Source organism: Seriola lalandi, unplaced genomic scaffold (assembly GCF_002814215.2).
Source record: "Seriola lalandi dorsalis isolate HSWRI2012SDOR001 ecotype SW California unplaced genomic scaffold, Sedor1 jcf7180002054892, whole genome shotgun sequence".
NCBI classification, from domain to species: Eukaryota; Metazoa; Chordata; class Actinopteri; order Carangiformes; family Carangidae; genus Seriola; species Seriola lalandi.
The window spans coordinates 668,605-696,373 of record NW_019525444.1 but is presented as its reverse complement, the minus strand read 5'-3'; the positions used below and the strand labels follow the sequence as shown (position 1 = coordinate 696,373).

General features: G+C 41.2%; 1 protein-coding gene across 1 annotated transcript in view; it reads right to left on the bottom strand.

Moving 5' to 3' along the window:
• Nucleotides 1–27,330, bottom strand: part of trrap (transformation/transcription domain-associated protein) — an 81,457-nt gene extending 54,127 nt beyond the window's left edge. Inside the window, exons 1-35 of the mRNA XM_023429246.2 lie at nt 27,152–27,330; nt 26,243–26,292; nt 25,836–25,946; nt 25,509–25,613; nt 24,966–25,049; nt 24,385–24,441; nt 24,088–24,213; nt 23,397–23,474; nt 22,932–23,020; nt 22,260–22,356; nt 21,250–21,388; nt 20,418–20,496; nt 19,580–19,814; nt 19,140–19,476; nt 18,892–18,989; nt 18,498–18,692; nt 18,186–18,377; nt 17,930–18,095; nt 17,552–17,808; nt 16,896–17,096; nt 14,034–14,185; nt 12,091–12,290; nt 11,587–11,804; nt 11,143–11,340; nt 10,636–10,896; nt 10,249–10,410; nt 10,064–10,160; nt 9,619–9,740; nt 7,760–7,930; nt 6,975–7,043; nt 5,103–5,222; nt 4,619–4,738; nt 4,145–4,309; nt 3,790–3,971; nt 3,085–3,283 (exon numbers count right to left, since the gene is read on the bottom strand). Coding sequence (XP_023285014.1) covers nt 3,085–3,283; nt 3,790–3,971; nt 4,145–4,309; nt 4,619–4,738; nt 5,103–5,222; nt 6,975–7,043; nt 7,760–7,930; nt 9,619–9,740; nt 10,064–10,160; nt 10,249–10,410; nt 10,636–10,896; nt 11,143–11,340; nt 11,587–11,804; nt 12,091–12,290; nt 14,034–14,185; nt 16,896–17,096; nt 17,552–17,808; nt 17,930–18,095; nt 18,186–18,377; nt 18,498–18,692; nt 18,892–18,989; nt 19,140–19,476; nt 19,580–19,814; nt 20,418–20,496; nt 21,250–21,388; nt 22,260–22,356; nt 22,932–23,020; nt 23,397–23,474; nt 24,088–24,213; nt 24,385–24,441; nt 24,966–25,049; nt 25,509–25,613; nt 25,836–25,946; nt 26,243–26,292; nt 27,152–27,251 — 5,232 coding nt within the window. The 5' untranslated portion in view covers nt 27,252–27,330. The remainder of the gene's footprint in view (nt 1–3,084; nt 3,284–3,789; nt 3,972–4,144; nt 4,310–4,618; nt 4,739–5,102; nt 5,223–6,974; nt 7,044–7,759; nt 7,931–9,618; nt 9,741–10,063; nt 10,161–10,248; nt 10,411–10,635; nt 10,897–11,142; nt 11,341–11,586; nt 11,805–12,090; nt 12,291–14,033; nt 14,186–16,895; nt 17,097–17,551; nt 17,809–17,929; nt 18,096–18,185; nt 18,378–18,497; nt 18,693–18,891; nt 18,990–19,139; nt 19,477–19,579; nt 19,815–20,417; nt 20,497–21,249; nt 21,389–22,259; nt 22,357–22,931; nt 23,021–23,396; nt 23,475–24,087; nt 24,214–24,384; nt 24,442–24,965; nt 25,050–25,508; nt 25,614–25,835; nt 25,947–26,242; nt 26,293–27,151) is intronic.
• Between the last annotated feature and the right edge of the window lie 439 nt (nt 27,331–27,769).

Sequence of the window (27,769 nt, the reverse complement as noted above, 5' to 3'; positions counted from 1 at the left end):
ATTACCGGAGAAAAGGTAGACTTATTAGCCAACTCAGTGACGCTAACTTGGGTAAACTAATTGATAGCATTAAGCTAATATCTACACGTCATTATGTATTAACTGCTGACTGCATTTTCAGATGAGCTTGTTCAGATACTTCTCTAAGAAGAGAAAGACAACAGATGAAGAAGACGCTAGTCAGGTAGCATCATAAGCCTTTTACTGACTCATAAATGATGATGGTTAGGTAAAAAATAGTATTTTAATGTTCACACTTGTAATCAGATGTGATGTGAGTGTAAACTATATAACGCTGTTAGTGTTACGTTACTCACACTTTTAATGTAATTAACAAGTTAGTGTAAGTAACATTAGACAGGGAGGAGTTGTTAAACAAAGTGGAGGAGAGCAGAGCACAGCAGCGGAGAGATGAGCCTGGGTGCAGACTTTGCAACTGACTCTACCCCCCCCCCCGGATAGCATGCCCCCACTGCTGAAAAAAATCCTAGCGGAAACACTGAATTTCATACACTTGTTTGTTTGCTCGTCTGCTTGAAATCTATTCCATGTATAGTCAGACACTTTTGAACAAAAACGCAGCACAAAAGCAGTTTTCTGTAAGAATGGTTTGGATAGAACAAAAGACGCAATACAGGAGCAGCATGAGGTCAGTCTGTGCTATCATAGATGATTCATTGCTGCTGTCCCACACTGTCTCTCTTCTCTCTCTCTTACACACTCCTCTCTGTGTCTCACTAGTGAAATAAATATTCTCCCAGACCCCCATGATGCTACACAAGAACATGAGCCTCTATCTAACTCCCGGGAATATTGAGAATGTGCACACACATACTCTTCCCTGTAATATTATGCCTCTGGGAAAATGCTAAAGGCAATTATTTAAATGTCGGTGGAGGTAACACCCACACTCATTCTCTTCCTCATGACTCACAGATCGATCAACGCAAACATGTTCACACAGAAACACATCCTCTCTCTGTACGTCTGTCTCTCTGCCTCACACAAACACACAGCTAGCATCTGCTGTACACCAGAGGAGAACAATTAAGGGAGAAACAACAAAATTCTGTTGGGTGGGTGGGTGCTGCTAGCAAAGACACTAAACTGTGCTCTGCTAAAAATTCCTACGCAGCATTTTGGCCTGGAAAGACACAGCACAATGAGTTGGCTGGACGCCGCCTGCCTTTATTTTGTCCCTATTTCCAGTCCATATGCTGCTGAAGCAACGCAAGCTGAAAATGAGCAAAAAGAGCAGGGTGGAGTGAGCAGCATCGCAGACACAAGTCTATGTCCTTGGATTTGTGTGCATTTGCCAGCTTCTTGTGTGTGCGTGTGTGCGTGCATCTGTGTGTGTACAATTGTGTGTTCTTGCCATTTGGCTATGTGCTACTGAGTGCCAGGGCAGGCCTTCCCCACTGACCCGTTTGTACTTAACAGCAGTGCTGTTGCTCCTCTGTGCCAGGTTGTGTGGCTGTTACAGCTATGCAAAATATGTGTGCGCGCATCTGTCTGTGTGAGTGCGCTTAATTAAAAAGCAGCCCGAATGATTGTAATGCTTGCAGCAGCGGGTCAGGTAGAGAGGACAGAGGCATTCATCTGTGAGCCTCTGAGGGTCTAGAACCAGACAAAATGACCTTCCTGACTCGATCAAAGAACTTCTGCTACAAAACACGCCAACCATAAAAGTCACACAGATCAGGTCCCTAAATGCCTGCATTTCCCATTTGATGCTCAAATAATTTCGCAACATGATTTATAATGCATCTTTCAGCCAAGGACTGGGTAATATGGTCCATATTTTTGAATCCATTTTTCCAGAAAAATCCAAAACATCATTTAATATGTATTTTTTCTCTTTATCAGGCTTTATAAGCAAGCAAGTAAAGTTTTATTTATACAGCACATTTCATTCCAGGTGGAAGAACAATGTTGATAGTGTTAAGATAAAACATTAGACACATTTTTAAGACCAATGAGCGATCAGTAAAAATTAATGAGACATGAAAATTAAAAAGTAGGAATAAAATACAAGTAAATAATAATGATGAATAAAATAATAAGTTATGTAACCAATGAAAGCAGTAAAAACAAAATAAAATGGTAATTAAGACCATCAAACCACACAACTTTTTTTAGCACAGCTAAAAAAAGGCACCCTTTCCGACAAAAGCGAGAGCACCTTAATATGATCAGGCCGCATTTTCCAGAAGCTTGGGGCATCAAAGCTTAAGGCAGTTTCACCAGTTTTCATTGAGACCCATCGAATAACTAGACGGCATGTTCCAGCTGACCTGAGGGGTCTAGCAGGTTCATAGCTCACAAGCAAGTCAGAGAGATACTGAGGTGCCAGACCATGTATGGCCTTAAAAACAAGCATTAAGATTTTAAAATGAATTCTAAACTTCACACGAAAGCCGGTATAATGATCTCAGCACAGGTCTTATACGGTCATATTTCTTTTTTCTAGTTAAAAACCCTGGCAGCTGCATCCTGGAATAGCTGCAGACGATCAAGGTGCTTTTGGGATATTCCTGTGAGCAGTGCGATACAGGAGTCTAGCCGATTGAAAATAAAAGCAAGGACAAGTTTTTCAGCTTCCTCCTGGGATAAAAAGATCCTTACCTTCGCAATATTTCTCTAATGATGAAAGAACAATTAATATATAAGCCCAAAAATAAGTAATAACTGCTGTGGTGCTAGAACAGTAGAGACTCAGAAAAACAAAGCTGCAGAGTCTTTAATCCCTCCCTTGAAATGTTAGTATCTCAAGGAATAAGGGACATAACAAATCAATTTTACACATTGTACAAAAACAAACATTAAAATTTATCCATTTTAAGTGTGTTTTCAACTGTTGTGTTCACATTATACCCGTAAAGCCAAGCCACAAACCGCAAGCCAAGTACTGATAATTTTTTCCTGAGCGGCCAGTATCACTGTGTATTCCACCTCCAACCATCATTTGAATGTCTATTTGAAAAGATGGTTGGCAAAATTGTAAAAAAGTCATTGGGGAATTTCAGGTCCCTGTGGAATCAAGTCATAAATTGACTTTCTTGCTCCGGTTGCCTGTGTACGTACCTTAGCTTTGAGCTCGTCGTTGAAGTGTGGGTCATTGAACTCGACAAAGCGGAAGAACAGGGCCCGTTTCTGGGCGATTGAGTAGTTCCTGGGAATCTCCTCCTCCATATATTCCTTCAGGAAGGTCATGTTGCATAAGAAGCGACCCGTAAAGGCCCGAAGCAGCTGGAACAGCAGCTCAATCTCTGAGTAATTACGCCTTGAGAGGAGACAGGGAGTCATAAGTTCAGTGCACAGGTACAAAGAGATATGTCTAATGTCAACAACAGTGATATTGTATGACGTCATTCTCAGATAATCTCTGATAACAATGTGATTCTGGTAATTAGCATTAAAAAAAGAAGGGTGCGTGAACACATATTCTCTTAAAGTACTGTGTGGAGTGGTTGGAGGTTAATTACAGGGTCTAAAATAAACATCTGTTGAGTATCTAGCAAAATGAGTTAGCTCATTCTCAGTGCTTAGGCAGAAAAATTATTAGTAGTATTATATTGTATCCTTACACAAGCTAATAACTCAAATATGGTACTTCATGGGTCACTTCAGTCTATAAGTTTTACGCTCTACTGATACCATCGTTAATTTCAGAGTAACACTTGGTCCCTCGGTTCATCTGGAGTAAACATTGAGGCAGACTGTCAACAACTTCACCATAAAGATTTCTGCACTTTCCATCCCCATGACAATTTTAATGACTGTACTTACTTGCAGTAGCTTAACAGGCAGAAGGCGAGCAGCTTGGGCTCCTTCCAGTTGGTGGCAGCCATGTTGTCTTTGCGATGTCTCTCCTGAAAGGCCTCGCTGACCCAGACTCGTCTGAGCTGGCTGACCAGGGAGTGCTGCCCTGCCAGCCAGCCCTCATCATTCTTCACTATGATGCTGATGATCTGAGCAAATAGGATGAATAAAAATGGTTAATGGTTTTAAGGAATTACTGAGAGTTATGTAGTATTTAGAATAAGATTCAGCACCACATCAGGGTTAGTTTTAGACATGTATACATCTGACCTGCCAAGACATGACTGTGTGTAAAGTATTATTGTATTGAAAATGCACATACCTTGATGGCCTGAAACTGCAGGTCCAGTCTGGCTGTGGTGGTGGAGGGAGATCCAGGTCGAACAGTTGCTGCAGTGCCGGCAGGAACCAGCAAAGGGACGAAGCGGTTGGGATTAGATGCCAAGACGTCTCTTAACGGCTTAGCATCTTTGTGTTTCAGAAAACTCTGTATATGAACAAATACACATACTGTAAGAACAACACAAAATCACACATGGTACGACTAAGGAGAACTACGGTCACTGAACTGGCTAAACAACTGTAACAACACATTTACAGACACATGATACAGAAAATTAAGAATTTTTACTGGGAGTGATCCATCTCAATTTGGTTTTAAAAAGGACCACTGAGCCTCGCAACACCCAATATATCCCTGATTAAAGTCCATTAGTGAGGCAGCAAAAAAGCAAAATGCTGTTCTAATGGCAAGTGTGTCAATGAAAAGCTGAATGAAGAGCTGCCAGTCTCTGACCATGAACATGCGGCTCCACTGGGGGTCATTGAGCGTCGCCTCCATCATGAACAGCTCCACTGTCTGAGATGGGTGCCGTGTCAGGAACTTGATCAAAGGCTCCCTGAATGGACTCCCAGCCTGACACAGGAGGGATGAGTGAGGGAGGAGAGGAGAAATAGCAAAGGAAACGGGCTGAAAAAGGAATAATTTCATCAACATAAATGCAGATTTATATTTTATCACTTTCTTCTGAAGATCGGCGCTGATTAGCAGAGTTTACAGATGTTCACATCCATTAAAGCATAACTATGGTCATTTTTTTTTATCTTCAAGCTATTTCCTCATCTTTTCCACTGAACTGTTTGGGCAGTGATCTTCACTTTACTTGCTAATCCTCCAATGGCCTTTACAGTGTGTGAATCTATGATGTTTTTATGTTACTTCTAAAGTAGGGTTGGACAATTCCTACAAGTCTGTCTCAAGAATGGAGCTGATGTCCTACCTCTATGAGCATGGCCCTTTCTGTCTTCATGACTACCTCCAGCAGAGGTTTGACCAGAGTCTGAGGGGCGGCTGGGATCAGGTGGAAAAGGTTAATGATGGCAGAACAGATCTTCATCTCCTACAGAAAGAGTCAGAAAAAGAGAAGAGAGGGAAGAAGGGAGAGGATGAAGTTTTTGGAAAGATGATGGGGACTAGACACGGACATAATTTCTGACAGACAGTCTTGATGGACAGCCACTGTGGAAAGACAAGGATGAATCTTAGTCAAAAGGTAGAGGTTGTCTATCATCATTAGGTAAATAACTTCCGGCAGGAAAGGTGCAGAGCACTACGCTCACATGAGCTCTTGGATTAAATGCACGAGGTACAAATATATTAAGGGCAACATGATGATAATATTCATAAACCTTGTAACAGCGATATCTTGGAGCAAAAGTCAAAGGTAAAAAGGGAAGAATTGGACATTTTTAACAGTGTAATTTATGAAATTAGAGTAAGGCTGAGATGACAGTTACATTTTCTAAAGACGACCACAGACACATGGGACACAAAAATACGGGGCAACTTCACCAGCACCACTGTTACAACATCGGTTCAGTTCACCAGCACAACATTGGTTTAACTATGTTTCAATCACTGACAGAGAGTAACCAACAGAGGGCGCAACACCAGGTCACATCTCACCTCAACACCCTCCAACGCAGGCTGTACCGGAACGGGAAACAATGATCAGAGTCAGCAGAGCAGTTCGTGTGTATTTTTGTGTGGCTGTGTGTTGTCTGTCTTTGTTCCATATGGAAGGTGAGGAGATAAGACAGGGTGATAATGAAATGAATGGGACAGCAGCAACCTTTTACGGGTGACCTAGGGAACAACTATTCTCAGCACTGGGTGAATAACAGGGCAGTGGGCAGAGCAGAATGTCTGTTGAGAATCCAACACAGAACCCATGGCATTTGCGGGAAAACACTCCTCTGACAGATATCAGGTCATAAATACAGAAAGTGACATTTTGTTCTGGTTAAACCTTTTCCGTCAAATTAAAATAGTTTTACTCCTCCTCACACCTCGTCACTCCACTCCGTATTCTCATCCTCTCTGTCAAAACCCTCTTTCATTCCTACATGTCTTCAGGCCATCCTGCTCGGCCCTGCTCCATCCGTCTTTCTCCACTTTTTGTCTTTATCATGCTTGGCTAATTGACCCCATGACCCTTGCTTTATTGTCACTGCCAGCTTTGCTGTCAACAGGCACAAAGACCACGAGCTGGAGGGAGGGAGAGACAAAAGACCAATTTGCATCTAATTAACGCACCATTTTGATATGGGGAAGGATGAACTCACATAAAAGAGCAGGAAAAAAATTTGCTTTATTTCTACGATGGGGAGGCAGCTGTTTTTCCCCTCTTTCTCTCTCACCTTTCCTCTGCCTTTACAAGGTTATCTGTCGGGAAGATAATGAGGAGATGCAGCGCTGGGCCCACCACCGCCTGCCTGGCGCCTAATTAATCATTGATTGTAATATGGCCACTCACAGCTCATCTGGGAGGAGGCCACATTGAGGAGGTGTTGACTACATGTGACTATGGCTTTGTGTGTATAATGGGCAATTTCTCTACCCCTTCATTGAGAGCTGTTTGGTTTAGGCAGGAAAGATCAACTGAACAAAAAAAATTTCCAGCAGACAGCTGTATTGACCCGTTCCTACAGGCTATAACTGCTTCTGTATTGCATTCGATCAGGATTTCAACTACAGTAGATGAAAGAAACAAGACACATCTACATGTCATGAGTGATGGAAGCGTCTAGTTCATATTTCATTTCTCCGTGCTGTAAGTGGCTATGGGACAATCTGAACTGTGTATACTTACACTGCCATCACTGCGCTGGCCTCCTTTGTGTGTTATTACAACCACTTCCATCCACTTCCTCAGATGTTGCTGAGAAAGAGAGACAATAAGATAAGATTTAGACTTTGTGTAAGTAGTGTAGTATAGTGTAGTGTAATGTGTGTGTGTGTGTGTGTGTAGTTCAACAGGTAGAAAATGGCACGAACAAGGACTGAAAATTTCCTCAAGAGATTCAAGTAATAAATAACAAATGTTCACTTTATAAACAAAACATCTGCTGCAAAGCTCGGTTTAGTTATGAAACTATCAGAGAGTAGGCAAGTGACAAAAGTGACCGTCACACCATGTTTCTCACTGTGTATTAAACGATGAGCCCTGCTGGCTTTGCTACCCCAAAAGTATTAAACTATGACACAGCTGCCAACAAGGATCGTATCAGCATGTGCCATACCCGTTTAAATACTTACTAGCATATGTCACAGGAACAATATGTTGTGGCAGTCCAAATCTTGAGCCACATTCCTATGTCTTTATGATTATATTATTACTTTTACTATTCTTTATTGTGGTTGTAAAAAAAATAAATAAACACATTTTTAAATATTAACCTGTGCAATAATCAAACCTTTAAAAGTAATAATCTATAGTTTAAACTCTATAACTGGCACTACCACAGTCAAAAGGTTAGTTGCCATGTTTGCCATGATAAACTGCATTCTGTGCCGTCAAGTGTTTGAATAAAAGACACCAAATAAATATTGTGGGATGAAGAAGAGGCGGAGGACAGAGGTTTAGGTTTTTCTCACCATCATCTGGTCACAGAACTTGTCATTGAAAGAGTTGGGGAAAAGTCGCGTGACAGAGGTCAGGCGGTTCACCACGTTGAGCGTCAGGCTGCGGTAGTCACCCAGCATCATTAGTAGGGGGCGCATATGAGTGTGGATCTGGTCCACTTCAATGGTAGCACCTTCCAGGAACTAAAATAGATTGCATGAACACATCGTGTACAGTTTGAAAAAGTTCAAGTAAACCTTTTACAATTCTTAAAATAAATATTGCAAAAGAAACAAGTTACAAAATCAATATTGGGTATGGTTGTGCTGTTGGAAAACTGGAGGTGTAGTTTGTAGCCTCCAATTAATTTATATGTTATTATCATAACTCAAAATACAGGCTTGTTTTGCTCTGATAAACCTCTGAGGAATCTGTTGAAGCTATAAAATATTATTCAGATCTGTGACTAGATCTTTTTTCAACCCAACGCATTAAACCAAATCATTTTAATTTCCCTTCCACAAATAATTTTTCCTCCACATCAGACCTGGCCTTGTCAGGCTTTCCAGCCCCATGAACTGCTCACTACCCCCTTGTGTCTCCATTAAGGAACTAAGGCCACTCAAATGAGGGCATGGCCAGCCGTAAACAAGCACACATGCCAACACCAAACACTGATGACGCACACCCACACCCTCACACAGACGGGAGGGGAATGATGCATGGCAGCCACATTCATTTTCCTCTCAGCACTGAGAACAAACACTCCATCCTGTATCGATCGGGCCATGGCAACGCTCATTAAGGCTGGCAGGGCAGAGATGAAAGAATGGAAAGAGAGCAGAGAATGGCCAGGCAAAAAAAATAAATAAATAAATCACAGGATAGTGAAAAGGAGTGACAGTGGTAAGGGAAGAAAATGAAGAACATAGAAATGGGAAGAAAAAGGGCTTCGGGGGTAGATGGATAGAGGTTACGATGGTATGGATACTTTGATGAATAGATGTAGGGATGGTTCAGGAGAGTGTGATAAAGCAGAGGGAGGTCCATATGAAGATAACTGGGTGGGGAAATGGTATGAACGGAGGAGTAACAAAGGATTTCTAAGATGGTAAATGATGTGAGTGATACAGAAAAAAGACTTATGGAGCAATAAGGAAGAGAACTACGAAAAACAAGATAATAAAAAACTATACTTAAAACAAAATATAGAAAACGAACAAAACATTAGATGAAATAAAGATGCAAATAGATAAATCAAAAGGTGAAAGCATGAGGGTGACACAGTAGAGGTCCACTTCAAAGGTGTAGCGGCAGAGTCTTTAATCCAGATTTAGAAAGGTCATGTCTTGCGTCTCAGGCTGTTTTTGCTCAAAGGGAGTTGGACTTGAAGTGAGCGATATGACGCAGGTCTGAGCTTTCTGAGTAAATCGATAAAAGTCTTGAAATTAATCCAAAATCAATTCAAAAGTGAAAAGGTAGTAAATGTAAAGACGCTAAGATCGAATTGACGTTAAGACAATGTTGCCTGGCGACAAACCTCTTGCAACAGTGGCTAGATTGTTGATCATGAAAATTTCAAAACGCAGCCTCCCTGAAAATTTCCACATCATTGTAATGGTGAATGTCAACTATAAAAGAGCCAAGCAGTACATTTTCCTCTTGGGCTTTGTGTACAAAGAAATCATGATATTGAGATAAATTATTCTGTTCTTCAAAGTGTGTATTCTTCTTACAAAAATGCACTGGTTACACTTGGTAAAGATAATGGGGTTTGGGGGGCGAAAACAATTTCAGGTGCAACATTTCTTATATGTCGCCATGTAATGTGTTATCACCTGAATGTAAACCAATTACAAAGCAACAAGAAAGTGATAGATGATGCCCTGACCTTCCTCATGCACGCCTCTCCCGCTTCCTGTAGTTCATTGTTGGTGGAGTTGAGGGCTTTAAACAGCGCAGCAATGATCTTCTCTCTGGATTGTGGCAAGTAATTACAGGCTGCCAGGGCATCTACGCAGGAAACACAGAACATCAATAACATATAGACAAGAGATGATGATTGATAAATAAATAATCCAAACATAACAAGATTCAGATCTTTTAATATATTAGTAAACTAGTTATTAATCGAGTTCACATAGCGGTGAAAGAAAGATAGAAAGAACAATCTCTGCTAACATGAAAGTAGTTAGACTAATAAATTGTAATTAAAACTGTGTTAATTTTAGATTAGATTCAGGAACAATTTGCAATGAACACAAAAGACAAGTAAGCATCAATTGCAAAACTCAATATTATACAAGGGACCCCTAAGTTCAGCGGGGCGCACTCACTGAGGGCAGCAATGCGGAGGGGAACCAGGGAGGGAAGGCTCTTGTAACAAGGCAGTTTCATTAGAGCAGCATCCTCCGCCTCACACAGGTTCAACAGCTTGAGAGAGAGGGGAAAAACACACAGAAAGGTCAGAGGTCAAGACTGCTAAAAGTGGTGATTTAAGATATTTAAGTTTCTTGCATACCTCTGTGTAGAAAACTTTGTGCTCCATGACATTAAGGTCCATTGTGAAGAGACGGGGCTGCAGGGTGGTGCAGAAGGTGTTGCCCTCCATCAGGCCGATCTGGGCGTTGGCAGGCTGGTGGCGGAGCAGGTGTTTCTTGGGAGGAACCATATCTTGCAACACCTGAAGAGAAGAAAACCCCATGAAAACACACAATTTATGTGTATTAAAAGATATTTTCTATTTCACTCATTTTTTTCACAAAACTTGAGTCTCTCGGAGGAAGACGGTTCATGATCAGACAAGCTCCTTCATTGTAGTCCATTTTGTGTTCAAGGTAAGAATCTTGTCTAGCACAGCATTAAATCACAGTACACATGTAGAAAACTTTACAGTCCTTGGTGTTACCTCTTTGTGTGGTTCCATGATGACGGTAACACTCTTGCCGGTGACCTGGGCGAGCACCTGCAGAGAGTGCATGGCCTGCTTTCTGACAGTGGAGTTGGGAGAGGTGACCTCTCGGACCAGGTCATGCGTGACCATGTGGAAAGACTTATCCTGCGCAGCCAGCAGCTCCTCTGTCTTTTCTTCATCTTTCAGTGGAGTGGCACAACGCACCAGCAACTGCTCCAGGGTGGTCTTAGCCATGGCTACAGCACCATTTGACACCTGTGTGAAAATCAATAAGTTAGTAGATACAATGCCAAAGCAATAAAGGTGGAGTGGTGCGACAAGAAAGAAAGGTTACGTGCTGTTACAAAAGCATTTGTACAACATTGTGGTACGACAAAAGGCGACCAAAGACGGGTAAATCTTTGCACTCAATAACTAATTAATAAACAGAGATGTCCCTTCTACCCTTTTGAAATTGTTATAAAATATTATAATATGCACAATTCTTTTTGTATTCTTTACCTCTCCTGTGAGGTCCATCATGACGAAGAGCAGGGCCTTAAGAAAAGTGAGCTGGTTCTGTAGCACCCAGATCAGAGGAAGTCTCTCCATCAGGAACTTGATGGACACCACGCCGCCAAGCTTGGCGTACCAGGCCTGCTCATAGCAGCAGGCGCACAGACGCTCCACAATGTACGAGAACAAGGGCAGCTGACATGCCTGCAGATGTAAACAAGAGGCCGGAGTGATTAACTGATTACCATTAAAAGACTAAACATACATGTATATGAGAGCATAAATCAAACAATCATTCATTTCAAAGTGAAATCATGTCTTAAGTTATCTTAATGGCCAACACAATTTACCACAGTTCCAAAACAATGGGCACAATGAGCCTAAGTGCCAATGTGTTTATTCAGTTCACAAATTAATGAACCCTCCAGCACCCTCCTCCCAATTACTTACCCTCTCCTTGGACCCGAGGATGATGCTTGCCACGTCAAAGATGACGGCCAGTGCCACCTCTCCAATCTTACACAGCTCCTTCTCCTCATAGGCCATGCAGATAGCTATGGCATCAATCAGAACCAAGGGATCCATGCCCTTTGAGCCATTCTCCTCACTGTGGAACATGGCTGTGCTTGGCTGGCTGCCTAGCTGGTAGCACTGCAGCAAGAATGGCCCTGGGGTCAAGGAATAGGACAAAATTATGTTTAATGTGAATATATATACATATATTAATTTTAATATAAAAGATCACACCTATGTGTTACAGTACATGTGACTTAAATTTAAGTTTCTATCTGTCTTGTATTAGATGCAAAACTATAAGCCAGAATTTTCATCAGAGAAAGGACAAAATTGGAAAGTGACAGATTTTCTTCTGCAGTTGGGAATAGATGCCAATGCCAGGGCAAAACAGAAAGCTAATATTAGATGAAGAGAATACGAAGAGCAGAAGTCCCTCACCACACTGCTGGGCCACAGCGACCATGGTATAATGGCGAATCAGGCTGGCTACGAAGGGCAGCGCACTGGGCCTCAGGTCCTTTATCACAGCAGACATGAATGCCCCAGTCAGGGCCTGTTCAAACGTTCTGCGGGCAGGCGTGTCTTGTGCTTTGTAGCGGTGAGAGATGATGACATTGGGGATCCACTTCTCAGTGAAGCTAATGGGGGAGAAAACCACACAATGAATTAGAGGATTACATATTAACAAGGACAACATATTAATATGTGACAATGGCGCTGAAACTTTCTTTAAGCTGGAAGCCCAGAAATCATTTAATGGTTTGTGTTCAGCCCATTTGCTAAAAATTTCAGAGTAAAGATCCATCTCCATTACCTCTCTGCAGGCCCCAACCCGGTATCTCTGATTCTTATTGTCCTTACATTTTCTCTCTCCTCTTAGTTCCTTCTGCCTATCTATTCCTCTGCCTCCCTCTTTGTCCCCTGTTGGTATTTTTGTTATTTACTGCAGCTGAAGGCAACTGGGCCGTGGTGTGATTGAGCAGCTGTTTTCTCCATGCTTGAGCTTGTGTTTTATAATGCCACACGCCAGGGGCAGACCTGATGGATCACTTCATTTCATTATTGCCATTTAAAAGACTGCTCTTTGGAGGAGGAGAGAGAAGAACGGGGGCTGAGAGGAAAGGGAAAAGGCAAGCAAGGAATGTGGCGGGTGGAGAAAGTGGGGGTGGCACAGAATGTCAGATCAATTGCCCTTCATTTATTTGGAGGCCTGCCACTCCAGGGCTGCTACGTTCTCCCCAGTTGGCATTTTATGAATTGCTCTATGTGTCCTTTTTTTTCCTAAACTGAAAGGCTGCATTTACAGTGACCAAATACTGAGGCAGAGAGAGATGCTGTGAAGAAAATAAAGGACGGCAGAGAAAGAAAAAAAAAAATCAGTCAAAATCCTTCAGGAGAGAGAGACAACTCAAATCGAGACATCTGACAAGAGGAGGCAACAGTGCAGCCCCCTTGATCATAACTGACACACTTCATTATCCCCACAGAAATGTGCACACAGACACATTCATGTGCATGTGTGTGTTAGTGCGTAATGACAGGAGAGTGTAAGGGGCATGGTGCAGCGTAAACAGACAGGGGAAAGTCAATTAGCCCCTGCCCAGAGATCAATGATGGTAATGTGACTAACCCACCTGGCAACCACCTTCCCCTTCTTGTTTCTCTGTTCATGTATGTGTTTCTGCCTCGCAGTGAAGCCTGCCAAAGGGTGGGTGGGGGGCGCCTGCAAGTGTGTAATTAGCAATTCCCACCCCTGAGACAGAACTGATGAGCCAGTGTGTGTTGGGGACAGTGGTGAAGACATGACATGAGAGACTGAAAAATAGGGCATGTCAGCAGGTGGCGAGACAGGGTGTAGGTGGGGGGGGCAGCGATACAGAGCCGGTGTGTTAGGTGGGGTTGAGAGACGACAGACAAGGAGGGAAGGGGGAAACAATGTACATGGGGTGGAGGTCACGCTCAAGTTAGGCCAGGTAAAGGATAAAGAGGGGGATGATTGATCAGAGACCTGGCTGTGTAAAGACCCAATGTCAAACGCATGACATGTAATTTTATCGCCTCCTTCTGTTTATGTAGATAAAACTAGCCATCTACTGTAGCAGCAACACAAAACATAAATATACTGAATATTTCCTGAACAACTAGTAAATCAAAATACATCAAGACACTGTAGCTGTATTTATTTTAGATAAATGTGTCCATGCAATGTACATTTACTAAATAAAACTATATTTACCTAAAAAAGTCTAACATCTATAATCTAGTACTGAATAGTGCATTGCTACTGAAATAACAATTAATCAATTGTAAATTAATATTACAATAACAGCAACATCTAGGCATATGCTACAGACGAAATCAAGCCAAGAATGTTTCCTTACTTGGGATGAGACAGAAGCTGGTAGAGGGCATGCTTGTTGTCGTCCAGACTGGTCATGGCCACCAGGAAACACTTAATGACCTCCCAGGCCTGTCGTCTGTAGTAGGGCTCTGTGTTGGCGCTCTTCAGACAGTCTAGAGCCGTCTCTATCGCCTTGGAAAGAACATAACAAACAAATCATTTCCATTCTGAAATGACAAGTTGCAAAATGCTGATATTCTCATATTATTAACATGGGGATAGAACTGCAGTATACAACTACATACATAAATATATATATATATGATTAATTTGCAGGAAGTAACACAGACACCATCTGGCCAAGCAAAGGTCATTATGATTTCTACATTATGGGCTGACAAGCCACAGCAGCAAGGCACTTAAAAAGGGAGAAAATGAACTAATTAACGCCACTCAGAACAGAGGGGAAAAGATTAGGAGGATGCGAGAATAGGAAGGATGAGAGGAGAGATGAGGGAGCCGCATAATTGAATTGTGGACCTGTCAGTGTATTAGGATATCGGGATATTTTTGTCAGGACCGGGACTCTGACAAGTATTCTATTATAAGTACTAGCAGTGGTTTCAGAAAGCATTCTGACCCCGTCACTTTTTGCGCATTTTAATGTGTTTTAGAATGAATTATAAATGGATAAAATTGGAATTTTTTTCCACCAATCTACTCTCAAAAACCCATAATAATATAGTGATTTTTTTTTTTAAATGCTACTTTGTTAAAAAATTGAAATTTGAGATGTCATATTTACTTAAGTATTTACAATTTCACTAATGGGAGCAATAAAGTATGTATGTATATCTATTTGGCACCTAATTCAGTACTTCATAAAAGCCCCTCTGGCAGCTATAACAACTTCGAGTCTTCCTGGGTATGTCTCTACAAGCTTTGCACACCTGAATTTATGCAGTCTCTCATTCTTCCTGGCAGATCCTCTTAAACTCTCTCAGATTAGATGGGAAATGTCTGTGAACTGCCATCTTCATGTCACCCCATGCATGTACAGTAAGACTTGCCACAAAGTCACTACAGCGTTGTTGTATTTATACTTCTGGTCATTGTCGTGATGAAAGGTGAACAGCAGGTTTTCTTCAGTGACCTCTCTGTACTTGGATACATTTATCTTTCCCTCATATCTATCCAATCTCCCTGTCCCTGCCACTGAGAAGCAGCACGAAGCTGCCACCATCATGCTTCACAGTAGGGTGGTGTTAGCCAGGTGATGAGCAGTGCCTGGTGTTTGCCAGACACAGTGTTTCCTGCCTACAGCAATACATTTTTTTTTCTCATCAAACCAGAGAATCTTTTTCCTCATGCTCCCACAGTCCCTTAAATGCTGTTTGGCAATCTACAAGCAGACTGTCACATCCCTTCTACTCTAGAGTGGCTTCTGTCTAACCACTTTACTACAGAGGCCTGATTGATAAGGGTGCTGCTGAAATGGTCATCCTTACAGCAGGTTCTCTCATCTCTGCAGAGGAGTAGCTCTGATTGAAGACTGATTGTTAGGTTCTTGGTCACCTCCCTGACTGAGGCCCTTCATGCCCGGTTACTCAGTTTGGCCGGTTGACTAACTCTAGGAAGCGTCCTGGTGGTTTCAAACGTCTGCCCTGATCTACGCCTCACAACAATTTTATTGCAGTGTTCTATAGAGATTTCTTCACGGCTTGGTTTTTGTCCTGAGACGTAATTGTGGGACTGTACATACACAGGAAATGTGCCTTTTTGAACTCCAGTCTCCAGTCAATTCAATTTGCCACATGTGGACTCCAATCAAGTTGTGGCCACATTAAGGAAAATTAAATCAGAGTTGTACCAGGTTGTACCAGACCACAGTTTGGAGTGCCACAGTAAAACCAGACTTTTGTAAATAAGATATTTCATCTTTGGATTTTTAATAAATTAGCAAAACCTTCTAAAAAACATGTTTTCACTTTGTCACTATGGATCAGTGAGAGTAATCTCATTGTATATTCTCGTCTAAATGAATACAATTAGTAAAGTGTACAACAAGTGAAGGCATCTGAATACTTTTTGAAGTTCCTGTAGATATAAAAAAGAAAAGACTCTGGAAGCAAACTTCTAAGAAAACACAGCTTTCTACTTTAGCCTTTTAAGAGTTCGAACTTACAGGAGAGTGTTCAGAAAAAAAATAACATTCAAGAGGAAAATGGGAAATGGAAAAGAACTTGAAAGGCAAAAGAAGCGAGAGAAATTCTGAGATATGCAGCTTAAATCCCCTGTGAGTGTTTTTACATGTTGTACTACCTTGATGAGATTCAAGTTATTCAGATCACTGTTATTTGATCTCTCTGTCTACCTTACAGCACTTTAAGCCTTCTCTCCCTCAATGTGCCAACAAACCGTATGGCTGCATCAAGAGGCTGCAAGAGATTCATGCCTTCGGTCTGTGCATGTGGGTGTGCAGCATGTGAGTGTGTGCGCTGCCTCTGCTCGTGATGATGGCAAACACACAGATGGATAGCCAGAAAGAAGGAGCAGCCATTAGTGAGAGTAAATAATGCCGTCATGGTGGCCCACACTAGATTGATGATTACTGACTGGGGATGAGGAGGAGAAACAGGAGATGAATTTAATTACCTGGAGGACACACACATCTCCTCACTCACTCCATCCCTCACACACACAAAGCCCTGACAAGGATATATTGCTCTCTGTGGAGAACAATAATGAGGAATATCAAGCTGTTTTACGTTTAATTCTCTCTTTCCAAAACTGAAATACAAAAGTAAAAAAAGGGGAGAAATGGGATTCAAACTGGTTTCAAGCAGTGTTACAGAGTGACCTCTGCAAACAACTTAAAGTGGACATTATCATCATATCTTACCTTCTCCATGGGCAGCTGTATGGACGCCTTGCAGTCAGTGAATTCGGCCTTGATGCTGGGCCCCTGGACCTCAGTCACCACATAATGCAGCCTCTGAGACTCCTTCAGCATCTTCCTGTTGCTGCCTCCAAACTTTCCCAACACCCGATAAGCTACATGGGAGATGCTCTCTGCTGGGTTGCGGAGTGTGCGCCACAAGGCCTGGAGCAAGCAGGTGAGAAGGAGAAAAACATGTAAATGGAAGAAAGAGAAAGACCGTACTGAACTGCATATTATAAAATACATCAACCAAACGCTGGCTGATAAGTCACTACCAGTTACTAGCAATTCTGCTAGATAAGTAGCCATAGTCATATTTAGTTAACTGAACTAATGGGTCAAAGGACATGCACACAAGATTACAAACATTAGTCGCCTTCCATAGTTCAAGGATGATTTATTCTGGTTTAGTGAGATGTATGCGGGTATTGCCCGCTGACCACTAGAGGGCAGATATACTAACAGGTACTGCGTAAATGATTCAATAATTGTCTACCAATGAGTTACTTCTAGATCTATTAATCTGAAAAATGTATCTTTTCTGTGTCCTGCCACTCAGCTCAGTAAGAATTGCACTGGGCTGCACAATGAATCATGATGACGAGAACAATCCTCACCTGCATGAGCTCAGCCCTGACAGGCTGAATGTGGTCGTAGAGGAAGTCAGGCTGTAAGTTGTCTACACACAACTCCAGGGTGCGTAGGCCTTGGCTGACCAGGGTCTGAGAGCCGTTGAGGGCAGATACCAGCGGATCCATTAGCATGGGTAAGTAGGGCAGCAAGGAGCTCAGTCGCACTGGCACGGTCAAACACAACTCCACAAACAGGTCCTTCATGTGTTGCTTGTGAAGGCCACTCTGTAGCATGTTCAGACCTAATTGCACAGAGGAGATTGGGAAATGAATTTCAGGGTGGCTCGTGTGCGGATTATACTTTTGCACCTTTGTCAAATACAATTTATCTAAACTTAAGAGATATTATGTGCGAGGCTTTACCTTGCAGAAGGTTCGGCAGAAGGGGTAAAAACTCCTGGTAGAGCAGGTCATGGCTGCCTCCACCAATAGAGCGGAAGAGAGCTCGGAGAAGCAGGAAGTAGTTGTAGGGTTCCTTAGCTGACTGGGCCAGTTCCATAGAGCTGTTCACGATCTTGTGCAGGTGTGGCTGAGGAAAAAAGGGACAGTCACACTAATAAAGACTGCCTGAGATAAAGAAAAAAATAGCCTCAAAAAACACATTAAAACCTCTACTTACTTTCAGCATCTGTTCATTCTCTGCAGCAAATAATGACACTGAGCCAAAGACTAGTTTGAAGAGCTTGAGGTAGAGGTTTGAGAGTTCAACATTTGAGCCCATCTCTGGCAGTCTTTCAAGAAGATACTCCACTAGGATGGTGGCAAATAGTGCAGATGTTGACAGGTTGGCCAGGAAAGAGTTTGCAACAATCTGGGATCACAACAGAGAACAAACACAGAATTTGAGCACGTGTGATGAAATCAGACTGAAAAAGATATCACTCCTTATACAAAACTAACACATTTTAATTGTGTATGAGAAAGCATGTACCTGTAGTGCATAGTTCTTGGAGATTCTCTCCACCATGTATGGCACAGTCGTCTGAAAAATCTCCTTGAATGTGAGGGGATTCATCATGGTGAAGACCCCAGCAAAGTGCTCCAGAACCTCCTTCTCCTCCTTCATGCGTACAGTCTGGCAGTTGGCTACCCTGATGTATGTCTGCTGGTTATTAGCAACCTGGACCTGGTCAGGAGAAAAAGTTGTTACACTGGGATGTTGATCAATTGAAAACCTTTTTTTAATAAGAGCTTCGTCGAACCGACTTATACATATTCGTTAGTGAGTTTTGTGATTGCTCCTCCACAAACTTCATTTCGTGTTTGTTTTATCATCACTACACAAACAAAAATACTGATAGTATAGTGAAGATCTTTTGTCATACCTGGTAGATGTCCAAGGCCTGCATGGCATATTTGACCAGCTTAATGTAGATTTGGGTCTCCTTTGGCTGAAGCTGCTTGTTAGGAATGAACTGAGCCTCTGGAGAAAATAAAAAAAAAAAACAAATAGAAAGTTGGACAGTGCATGTAGGCAAGTCCAAATCAAATCAAATAATCGTTAATACATATGCATTTATATGCTGGGTGCCTAAAGTGCCTGTTGCTGTTGCGTGGATCCGTGTCTTCTCACCTCCTGGGGCCTTGCAAGAGGTGATGCCCCAAGTAATCGTCTTCACTCCACATACCAGGGTCTTGACTAGGCTGCGGCAATCGGACACCTGAAATGTCTGCTTGTCTTCTTTTTCACCAGGTCGGTCAAAGGGCGTTGCTGGTGGTTGAGGCGTTGCAGCAACGGGTGTGGGGGGAGCAGGAGGTGGAAGGGCGGGGGTGGTGGATGGAGTGGGTGTGGCTGGAACCCCGGGTAACGCCCCCGGGTCGACTACACCCATCTCTGACTGAGGCTTGCACTTCTTGAAGATGGAGACAAGCTGGTAGCGTGCAATCGTGTGGAACTTCAGCACAAACACCTGAAGAGGAAGAGAGGTGAAAAAACATTACCCAACATCTCTTCAGTGTGTATCAAATATACATCACTGCGTTTTGTATTGATCCCAGCTCTGTGCTACCTACCTCCAGCATCCTCATCAGGATGTCCCGTCCATTGCCGTTCTCCTGCTCTGACTTTGAGCGGATGCAGTCCACCAAGTTGAGCAGTAATTTGCAGGACATGGTCTGGATGTTACTAGGAAGTGACTCATCATCAATGTTTTTGGCAAAGAGCTGCACAGCTAGGGATAAGTCCGTAAGGGGCAAATTCTGACGAACGTGGTGCACCAGGTCTGCTAGTGTGCTGTAGGCCAAGGGTCTGGAAAGTAAAATAGACATGTCACTGTGACATTTGGAGCAGAATTATAGTCATATTTCATGACTGAATGCTAGTGAAAACTGAAAAGTCTGTGCTCCAGTGAACTGACACTTTCTAAAAAGGCAGAAAAACTAGTACTCATAGAAGTTTAATACAGGAAAAGCCTGACAGATATGGAAAGTAGCTGCAGATGCAGCTGAAACTGGCATATGTAAGGGAGAAAGAGAAGGTGAGCTAATGAGTGACACTGATAGTCCTGCCAGGTCTCATCCAGCTGCCTCGTTTGCTATGTGGTACTAATGTGAAATGACAGCTATTTTGTTGATGAGGTGAGCTAGTTTGGCATCTGAGGAGGGTTCAAGGAGGTTTTCGACCTAAGGGAGGATGTGTGGGCAGTTTGCCCTCTGGAGATGCAGGTGTACATGACAGCTTGACAGTGCGATCTGTGCTGCAGTGTTGCAGTTGCAGTCAGCTTCCCTGAGAATTTTGGCAGCACTGAGAACTACCTGATTAATATGCTAGGACACTTAACATGCACCTGGCTGAGAAATCAACCACAAGGGGGGGGGGGATCAAATTATTGTGAACACACACAAAACTCACCTAAGAGTCTCTCGTGCAGTGTAGCCAGAACCGATCAGGATGGATTCATCAAAAAGTTTGTCCATACAAGGGATAAACTCTGAAACACAATGAGATACATTTTCATGACATGATTCAAAAATGTTGTCTGCCCAGAAAAAGAAGTGGTGCGATAGATGTTCTTAATGCTTAATTCTAACAAGACAAAGGAACAATAAACGTACATAAAATAATAGAAAATGCTTGTTGTATCAAATATAACAAATATAATAATAACCATATCAATGCCCCTTTTCCTACTGTGGCAGCAAGAGTATAACTGTCATCCGAACACCTAATTATGGTAAAATAGTTTCCTGAGTTTTCTGCGGCTCCACGAAGCAAAATCTCTCGCAGAAAATGAGGCGAATCACTGAAAATAGTTTCAGCCACAGAAGCAAGACGAAATTCACAGTATAATGCAGAAAATAGCCCCAAAATGTGCATCACCGTCTCAAGATTTCATTGATGGGTGGTTGAGCTTTTATTCCATTTCATTCAGTCTCACTTTCCACCGCTTAGTCTCCAAATCTAAATTAGGTGCTACAGCCACAGTTTGACAGCTAATAAAAATGTTATTTCAGAAGTGTGAAATGTGAAAAATTAAGTGTGACTTGGCAGGAAAATCTAGGCTGTTAATGTTTTGACCAGGATGAACACCATAAACTACAATTAGCCTTAAAGTTTCTTCAGTATTCACGGATTAAAAAAGTCCTTAAAAACATAATGTGTATTATGAAAGAAATATGAACCTTATTTTCATGTTTCACACTAGCTTATATGAATTTGTGTGTGTGTGCACGTGTATACATACGGCTGCGGAGGTCAGTTGTGAGAATGTGCTTGGCTGCGATGAGAAGTTCCTTGCGGAGGTGAGCAGTCTCAGAGGGGCAGTTGGACAGCAGCTGCAGCATGCCCTTTACCATCTGCTGAGAGTACTTCCCTACCAGGTCCTGATTGGGCAAACACACACATACACACAAACACACACATATATAACAAAATATGCTTAAAAACACAATTAATTTTAAAAATGTACTGTATTCTGAGACAAGCTTACTTTTTCCAATAAAATTACTAGCATTTCTAGACCAACACTTTCACAGCTAGTATTTTGGGCCCATGTTCGATATCTTTTAGTTTAATTTAAATTTCTGCAGCGGTGCAAACAACAGAACACTAACTCACATACTAATGGAATTTTTCTCGAGGTGAGTTAGAAGTTCTTTATATGGTATTATCAGTGTTTCTTATGTTTGTGCCAATTGTGGGTTTTTATTGACTCTTACACCATCCCTATTAATGTCTGTGCACAGAGTAAGGAGAGTCGGAGATATCTTCAGAGGTGTGATTCATTTTTGTTCAGTGTAAAAAAAAAAAAAAAAAGTAAATACAAAGTCTTAATTTAATTTTTCAAAGAATCAGTTTTATCTTTATTCTCCCAAGCTTCCGTGTCTTCATATCAGTGAGCACATAATATTATACTGTGCTTCCTGCCAATCACCTGGCACCCACAGGAAGAAATGAAATCTTGAAATCAAACCTTCAAAACAATGTTTCCTTGATTCATTATATCTACGTCTTTATATTCAAGGGACATTTGCTAGTAGTTAATGTGAAACCAAGTTTGACTAGAGGATGCATTTAAAAATTCTAAGTATATATAATATACATTGCAAAACACTGGTGAGTGGAACCATACAGTGGTGCAAATGAAATGGCTTTAAGCATAAATGACAACTATTTCCTTTAAAGTGGGATGACTCATTGAGCCTATTCATTAGCAATGGATGATGTAACATGCAGCCATCAAAACAGGCGTACCTGGTAGATTCGAATGATGTAGGCCAGAAATGACAGTGTCTTTATCTGTGCAGCAATGAAGTCTGCATACAGCTCCTTGTTATAAAGCTTGTGTTGCCTGCAAAGGAAACGGAATGATTTACATACAAAAGCCATTTAGTCCCATCAAAGACATTAATGATGTTGTATACCTGCAGTAGGTGGCAATTACACGGGTTGAAATTGCGCGTCTACATATGGGAGTCAAATCTACATGGGTGGCTTGTTTGTTTGCGTCACAGCAGTTACTGCACGTCAGAAGGAAACTCTCTCTCTATACCTGCTAGACACTGCTGAGGTATTTTTTCTAAATTAACTCTGCTCCATTTCCTTCCTGTTCAGAATGCTTAACACAACTCTCTTCCTACCCTGAGAGGTTTCACCTCCTGCTAAGCCAATTCCTACAATTTTAACTTCTCCAAATGGATTTTAACTCCGGCTCTGGCAGGCAAAGTGCCAAGCAACACCATCAACAAACTTAGTGTGAGAGAGGAAGAGGAGAAAAAAAAAAATCAATTCTCTTAAACGTGCCCAAACTCATTTCGAATGAAATTTGTTAAAGGCACACTCAAACACCTGTCTCAGACACACTTGCACAGCGCACACACACAATATGAGCGTGCGTGTTAACAAGCATACACAAATGCATCTTACCTGGCCTGTGGAGACACCTGGAGCATGATGGTGTTCATGATGAGGGGTACAAACTCTGACACCACATTGTGGATGTTCAGCTTATATAGCTGAGGGGCAAGAGCAAACACACAATCCCAGTAAATGAGAAACTAACCTCATTTAAATACAGACATCATCACAGCTGAAGGAATTCATCCCAAAACGCAATATTTTCATATGTATTTTTAGCATAAAATATGTCAAAACTTTCATGATTCCAATTAAATTGCAGATGAGTCAGTTCAATTAGTGCTGTCAGAATCTTTGCAACTTAACTTCAGTCTCCAAAAAGAAAGTGCATTTTAAACTAACTTTTTTTTTTTTTATGTCAAAAAGCAGATAGGCCATTTAATAGAGACTCGTTTATTTGTTCCTTTTATCAAACCACATTACCAAAGGTTAATGTGAGAAAGGCTGGGTTCATTTAGAAAGTATTTCACTTACCTGATACATCAGCACCACTATGATAGGGAGCTCTGCCAGCACCTTGAGAGACAAAGACCCCCGTGGAATGATGGTGTGCTGGAGGTAGAAATAAAAGGAGAAACATAATGAGAAGACTGTAATGACTGAGTGATGCAACTGCTGAACATATACACCATTGCTGCAGTAAAAATATCCAGGGCAAGTTTAAGTTTAAAATGTATGATGTTTCTGATTTTTCTAAGCACAGTCTTTATATAATGAAGATCAAAATTAATTTTAAGGAAAAGGATCTTAAATAAAGGACCACGTTTCTCCCACAGATATTAAGTGCGTGGGTTATAAAACCTTTAGTTTACCCTGAGCAGACGGTTATTTATTTAGCCTCATTAAAATTCTTCTTGACCTTACCAACAATCATTGCTGGCTATAACACCATAACACACTTGAATCCCAGATGTCACATTATCAATCTTCCACATATTTAGGAATCCCCTAGTGGGCTGTGATTATATATTCACCAATGTAAAACAAGCCACTGCTAAAGGAGAGCATAATGTACCTTCTACATCTTTTCTATTTAAGAATAAGCGCACTTTGTGGTCTCTTCTGTTGCTGTGCCAACGCAGTGCACTACTACCATCCAGTGGTTAGAGACAGTACTGTAAAAATATGGAGTATAAATACTGAACAAACTGTTGGGTTAGCTTACTGTTCGTGTTTCGCTGTCTTCCCTCTCAGGTGCAGTCTTAACCAACACAGAGGTGATCATCCCCACCATTTCTGGAGAAGGAACTGTGTTCTCTGCTATCACCTGTGGGTTCTCAAAGTACCTGGCCTGATGGGAGTAGAAAGAAACAATGGTTAGAGGCAACAGAGGAAAATTAAACAGACATGTTTGGAAGAAAGGCAGAGAGGAGAGGATGGTGACAAGTTACTCAATGCCTCCAGTAAAAACTTGATCAAATCACAACAAAACACAGTCACCTGATGTGGACGATGTACTTACAACAACTTTGGGAAGGTCTTTATAAATCTGCTTCACAAAGTCCAGAAAGTGATGAATCTGAGAAGATTATGGAAAACATTACAATCTGAGACTCTAAGAAAATGTTCAAAAGTTAATTTTTTCATCAAGAATGAGAGGAAAAACATTCTTCTATTTGGCCTGGCTAAGTTAAACAGAAGAGTCTGTCCTCATACAAATTACATATGTAATGCTGCTCCTACTGTTTGTCATTCAGCTTTTGGTCTACTTATTTAAGTAAGTAAGTGTTTTTAAGTACATTTTTTAAAGTAATTTTAAGTATTTATCATATGTTCATTATTTACTATAGGGAATGGGGTATTAGTCATGAGTTGAGACAGTTTAATGATCACGATTTCCAGCATCACAGGAATATTAACAAATATGCTTTTGTCTTTAACAGGAATTAGACCAGAAAAGATCACTCTCGGTTTGCATCCATCAGCACAGGGACAAAATACTGGGGGGAAATCTGATTCTTTTTTGTGAGCTTAGAATTTCTTAAGCTGAGGACAACCTTATCAAAATCTCTTTCAAAATGTTTTCACAACTGAAGAACTCACCTCCTGGGAGATTGGAGGGCGGAACTGTTTGTGTAGCTCAATGATGATGCGAAGGCATATCAGCACATTTTCCTCACTTTCAATCTGGAAAAAACAAGGGGGGAAAAATGCGTGAAATAACCATTCAATAGCTCCTGTATGTGTGGCATACCTGCATATATATAGCTAATTTGTTTGTTTTTTTACTAGTCCCCACAGTGACTTGTAAATTCCAATCATCATGTCATCTGCAAGTTCATCATTTTTTCATCCAATGTATTTCTCACAGCAATGAACCCCACATATTCAGTCAAACTTTGTATAATGCCTACTAAAGAACACACCCATTACAACCACATGCAAAATGTTGGCGAATTTGGCAAGTGGTTAATATTAATGTATGTTATTACGTGCCTTTACTAAGCTTTGAAAACAGAATATCAGCTAGAAAATAAGGCAAAATCAACTTCTGGAAGTAAAATATTCAATACAGTTTTAAAGTAACTAAATGGTGCAAAACAATAAAATGCAAAACGTTGTGTTGTAAGAGATTAGGATTCATACCTCCAGGAAGCGAAACATCACAGAGAGGATGTTCTTGGTGTGTGGACGAAGGTGTTCATTTGTTGGGATGCGGTGGATGATCTCCAGCACCAGCTTTCTCAATTGCTGAACAAATGGATAACATTTTTAAGTAAATAATCTCACGTACACTTAAATCATTTTATGAGATCTAGTGATTTTCACTCATTTTGGAAAATGTGTTGTGATGAAGTTCAGTGAAAGAGCATTAACTGCTTTTTTTCAAAGGTGAACTGTTGTTGAACATTGGTGAACAGATTAAAAAATGAGTGTAGGAGGTGGCCTAAGCCCTTGTCTTTAGCCTCATACCTGTGTAGGTTTTTCCTGAAGGAACTGCACCTCTCCATCTTGAAGAAACGTGAGGAAGCGAGGGATAATGTGTTCCAAGAAGGTGGAGTATTGAGGTGAAGATGTCACATTCTGAAATTGACAAGCCCAAAACATTTTATGATATGAAGCAACTCAGAATCTCAGAAACAGTAATGTTTCAAAGCTGTGTCACTTTTCTTAATCAGTGATTTTAATTTGTTGCTATATGCTTACTTCAATGCATCAGAAAGAAAAGTATTTTTCAAGTTTCCACTAATTTAAAAGAAACTTGAACAATTAAACTTTATTGGGATCCATAAAACCAAAAAGATCCATCATTATCCATCAGCAGAGACAAAGAAAATGAATCCTCTCCATCACACACAGAGAACATTCATCAAACTCACCTCAAAGTTCTCGCTGACCTCCTGCATCATCTTCAGCTTAGTTTCATCAGCTGGATGTTGAAGGACAGAGCGCTGCCATTAATCACACTTGCTAATGATACAGTTTCACTTTTCATGGTTGTCTCCATGTGCTCAGCAGGGATTCTCAGATCTTATCAGTTTTACTTTCAGCGTCCAGATTGATCAAGAGGTACATCAAGAAACACACTCTCACTCAAACACACTCACACAGACAAGCACTCTCCCAGACACGCGTACCTTTGACTGGACTAAAGCGTATCGCTCTCATCACATCGCCCATGCCAAGTACACGTGTCTAACCTGAACCATCATGTATTTGCTGACACTAAGCATAAAAAAAGTTCAATGCAATGACAAAGTAATTAATATGCAGGAGAAATTTATTCTTTGAATTTCTAACTGAATGTGTAACTCCAATAATTATTAAAAGACCTATTTATTTTTATGTGAATCTTTTAATTCATTCTTACATTAAATATTTGACTAACCTTAAAAATTGAAATTGAAAAACTAAATAAACTATTGATTTAAAGTAACTGATTAATTGCATTTTCACTAATCCATGCTGCATCTGATTATCTGCTCATGTTGGAAAGAATGACAGCAGCCCAAATGTTAGCATGAAAATAAAGGTGAAATGTAAGGAAACGAAGTGGGAAACCTTGGATCTAACTCACTGCAGATAAGGCACATCATGTGTGGGTGCCATATTACTGCTGTATAAAACGTTTTGTATACAGTAACAAAAAAATGTAAGTACAAAACCTGCATTTGATACTATAAATGTGACTACATAGAAATAGACATTTACTGAAAGTGCATAGATTTGGGGCTACCTTAAGTCATTATTCACACATGTGACATTGCTCTTTTGATTTATGAACTTACGAGTGTTGGTGTCTGTGAGCGCTGCCACAAACTGCAGGTACTTCTTCATGAGTGTGGTCTGGTCCACCACAGTGGGGCTGGGAGCAGGCACAAAGGCCATGGTGGCAGCTGAGACAGACTGTGCTGCTGTGGGGAAAGAGGGCAGACAGCAGTCTGCACAGATCTCAGTGTAATCTCATGTACACTGCAGAGATGAGAGGAAAGAAGGGATTTAAAACATTCGTACTGAAAGCGATGCTTAGTCTCTTATTTAAATGTAACAAATTGAACTTCTATTTTGTCAATATTTTTTTAGAACTCTGTGTTGTTACAGGAAAAATGACAGTGTCTACAAACAACATGCTCCTTAACGGGCGCACAATGATGACATCATTAGGAGCATCAGCTAGCACAATTTTTCGACAGCATTTGTGAATTAAAAACGTGGTTATCGGTGTCGAAATTGTAGCCCATCGGTTATTAAGAGGCCTTAAGCGCTTATTCGGACTTCCAATAAGCCAGAAAAGTCACATATCATGTTAATTCTGCAAAACATATTAGCAACCGTTAGCTAGTAAGTTAGCTTCCTTAAAGAAAGAAAGCGCTCGCACATCCCCTGGCGTTAAACTCTGTTAAAAA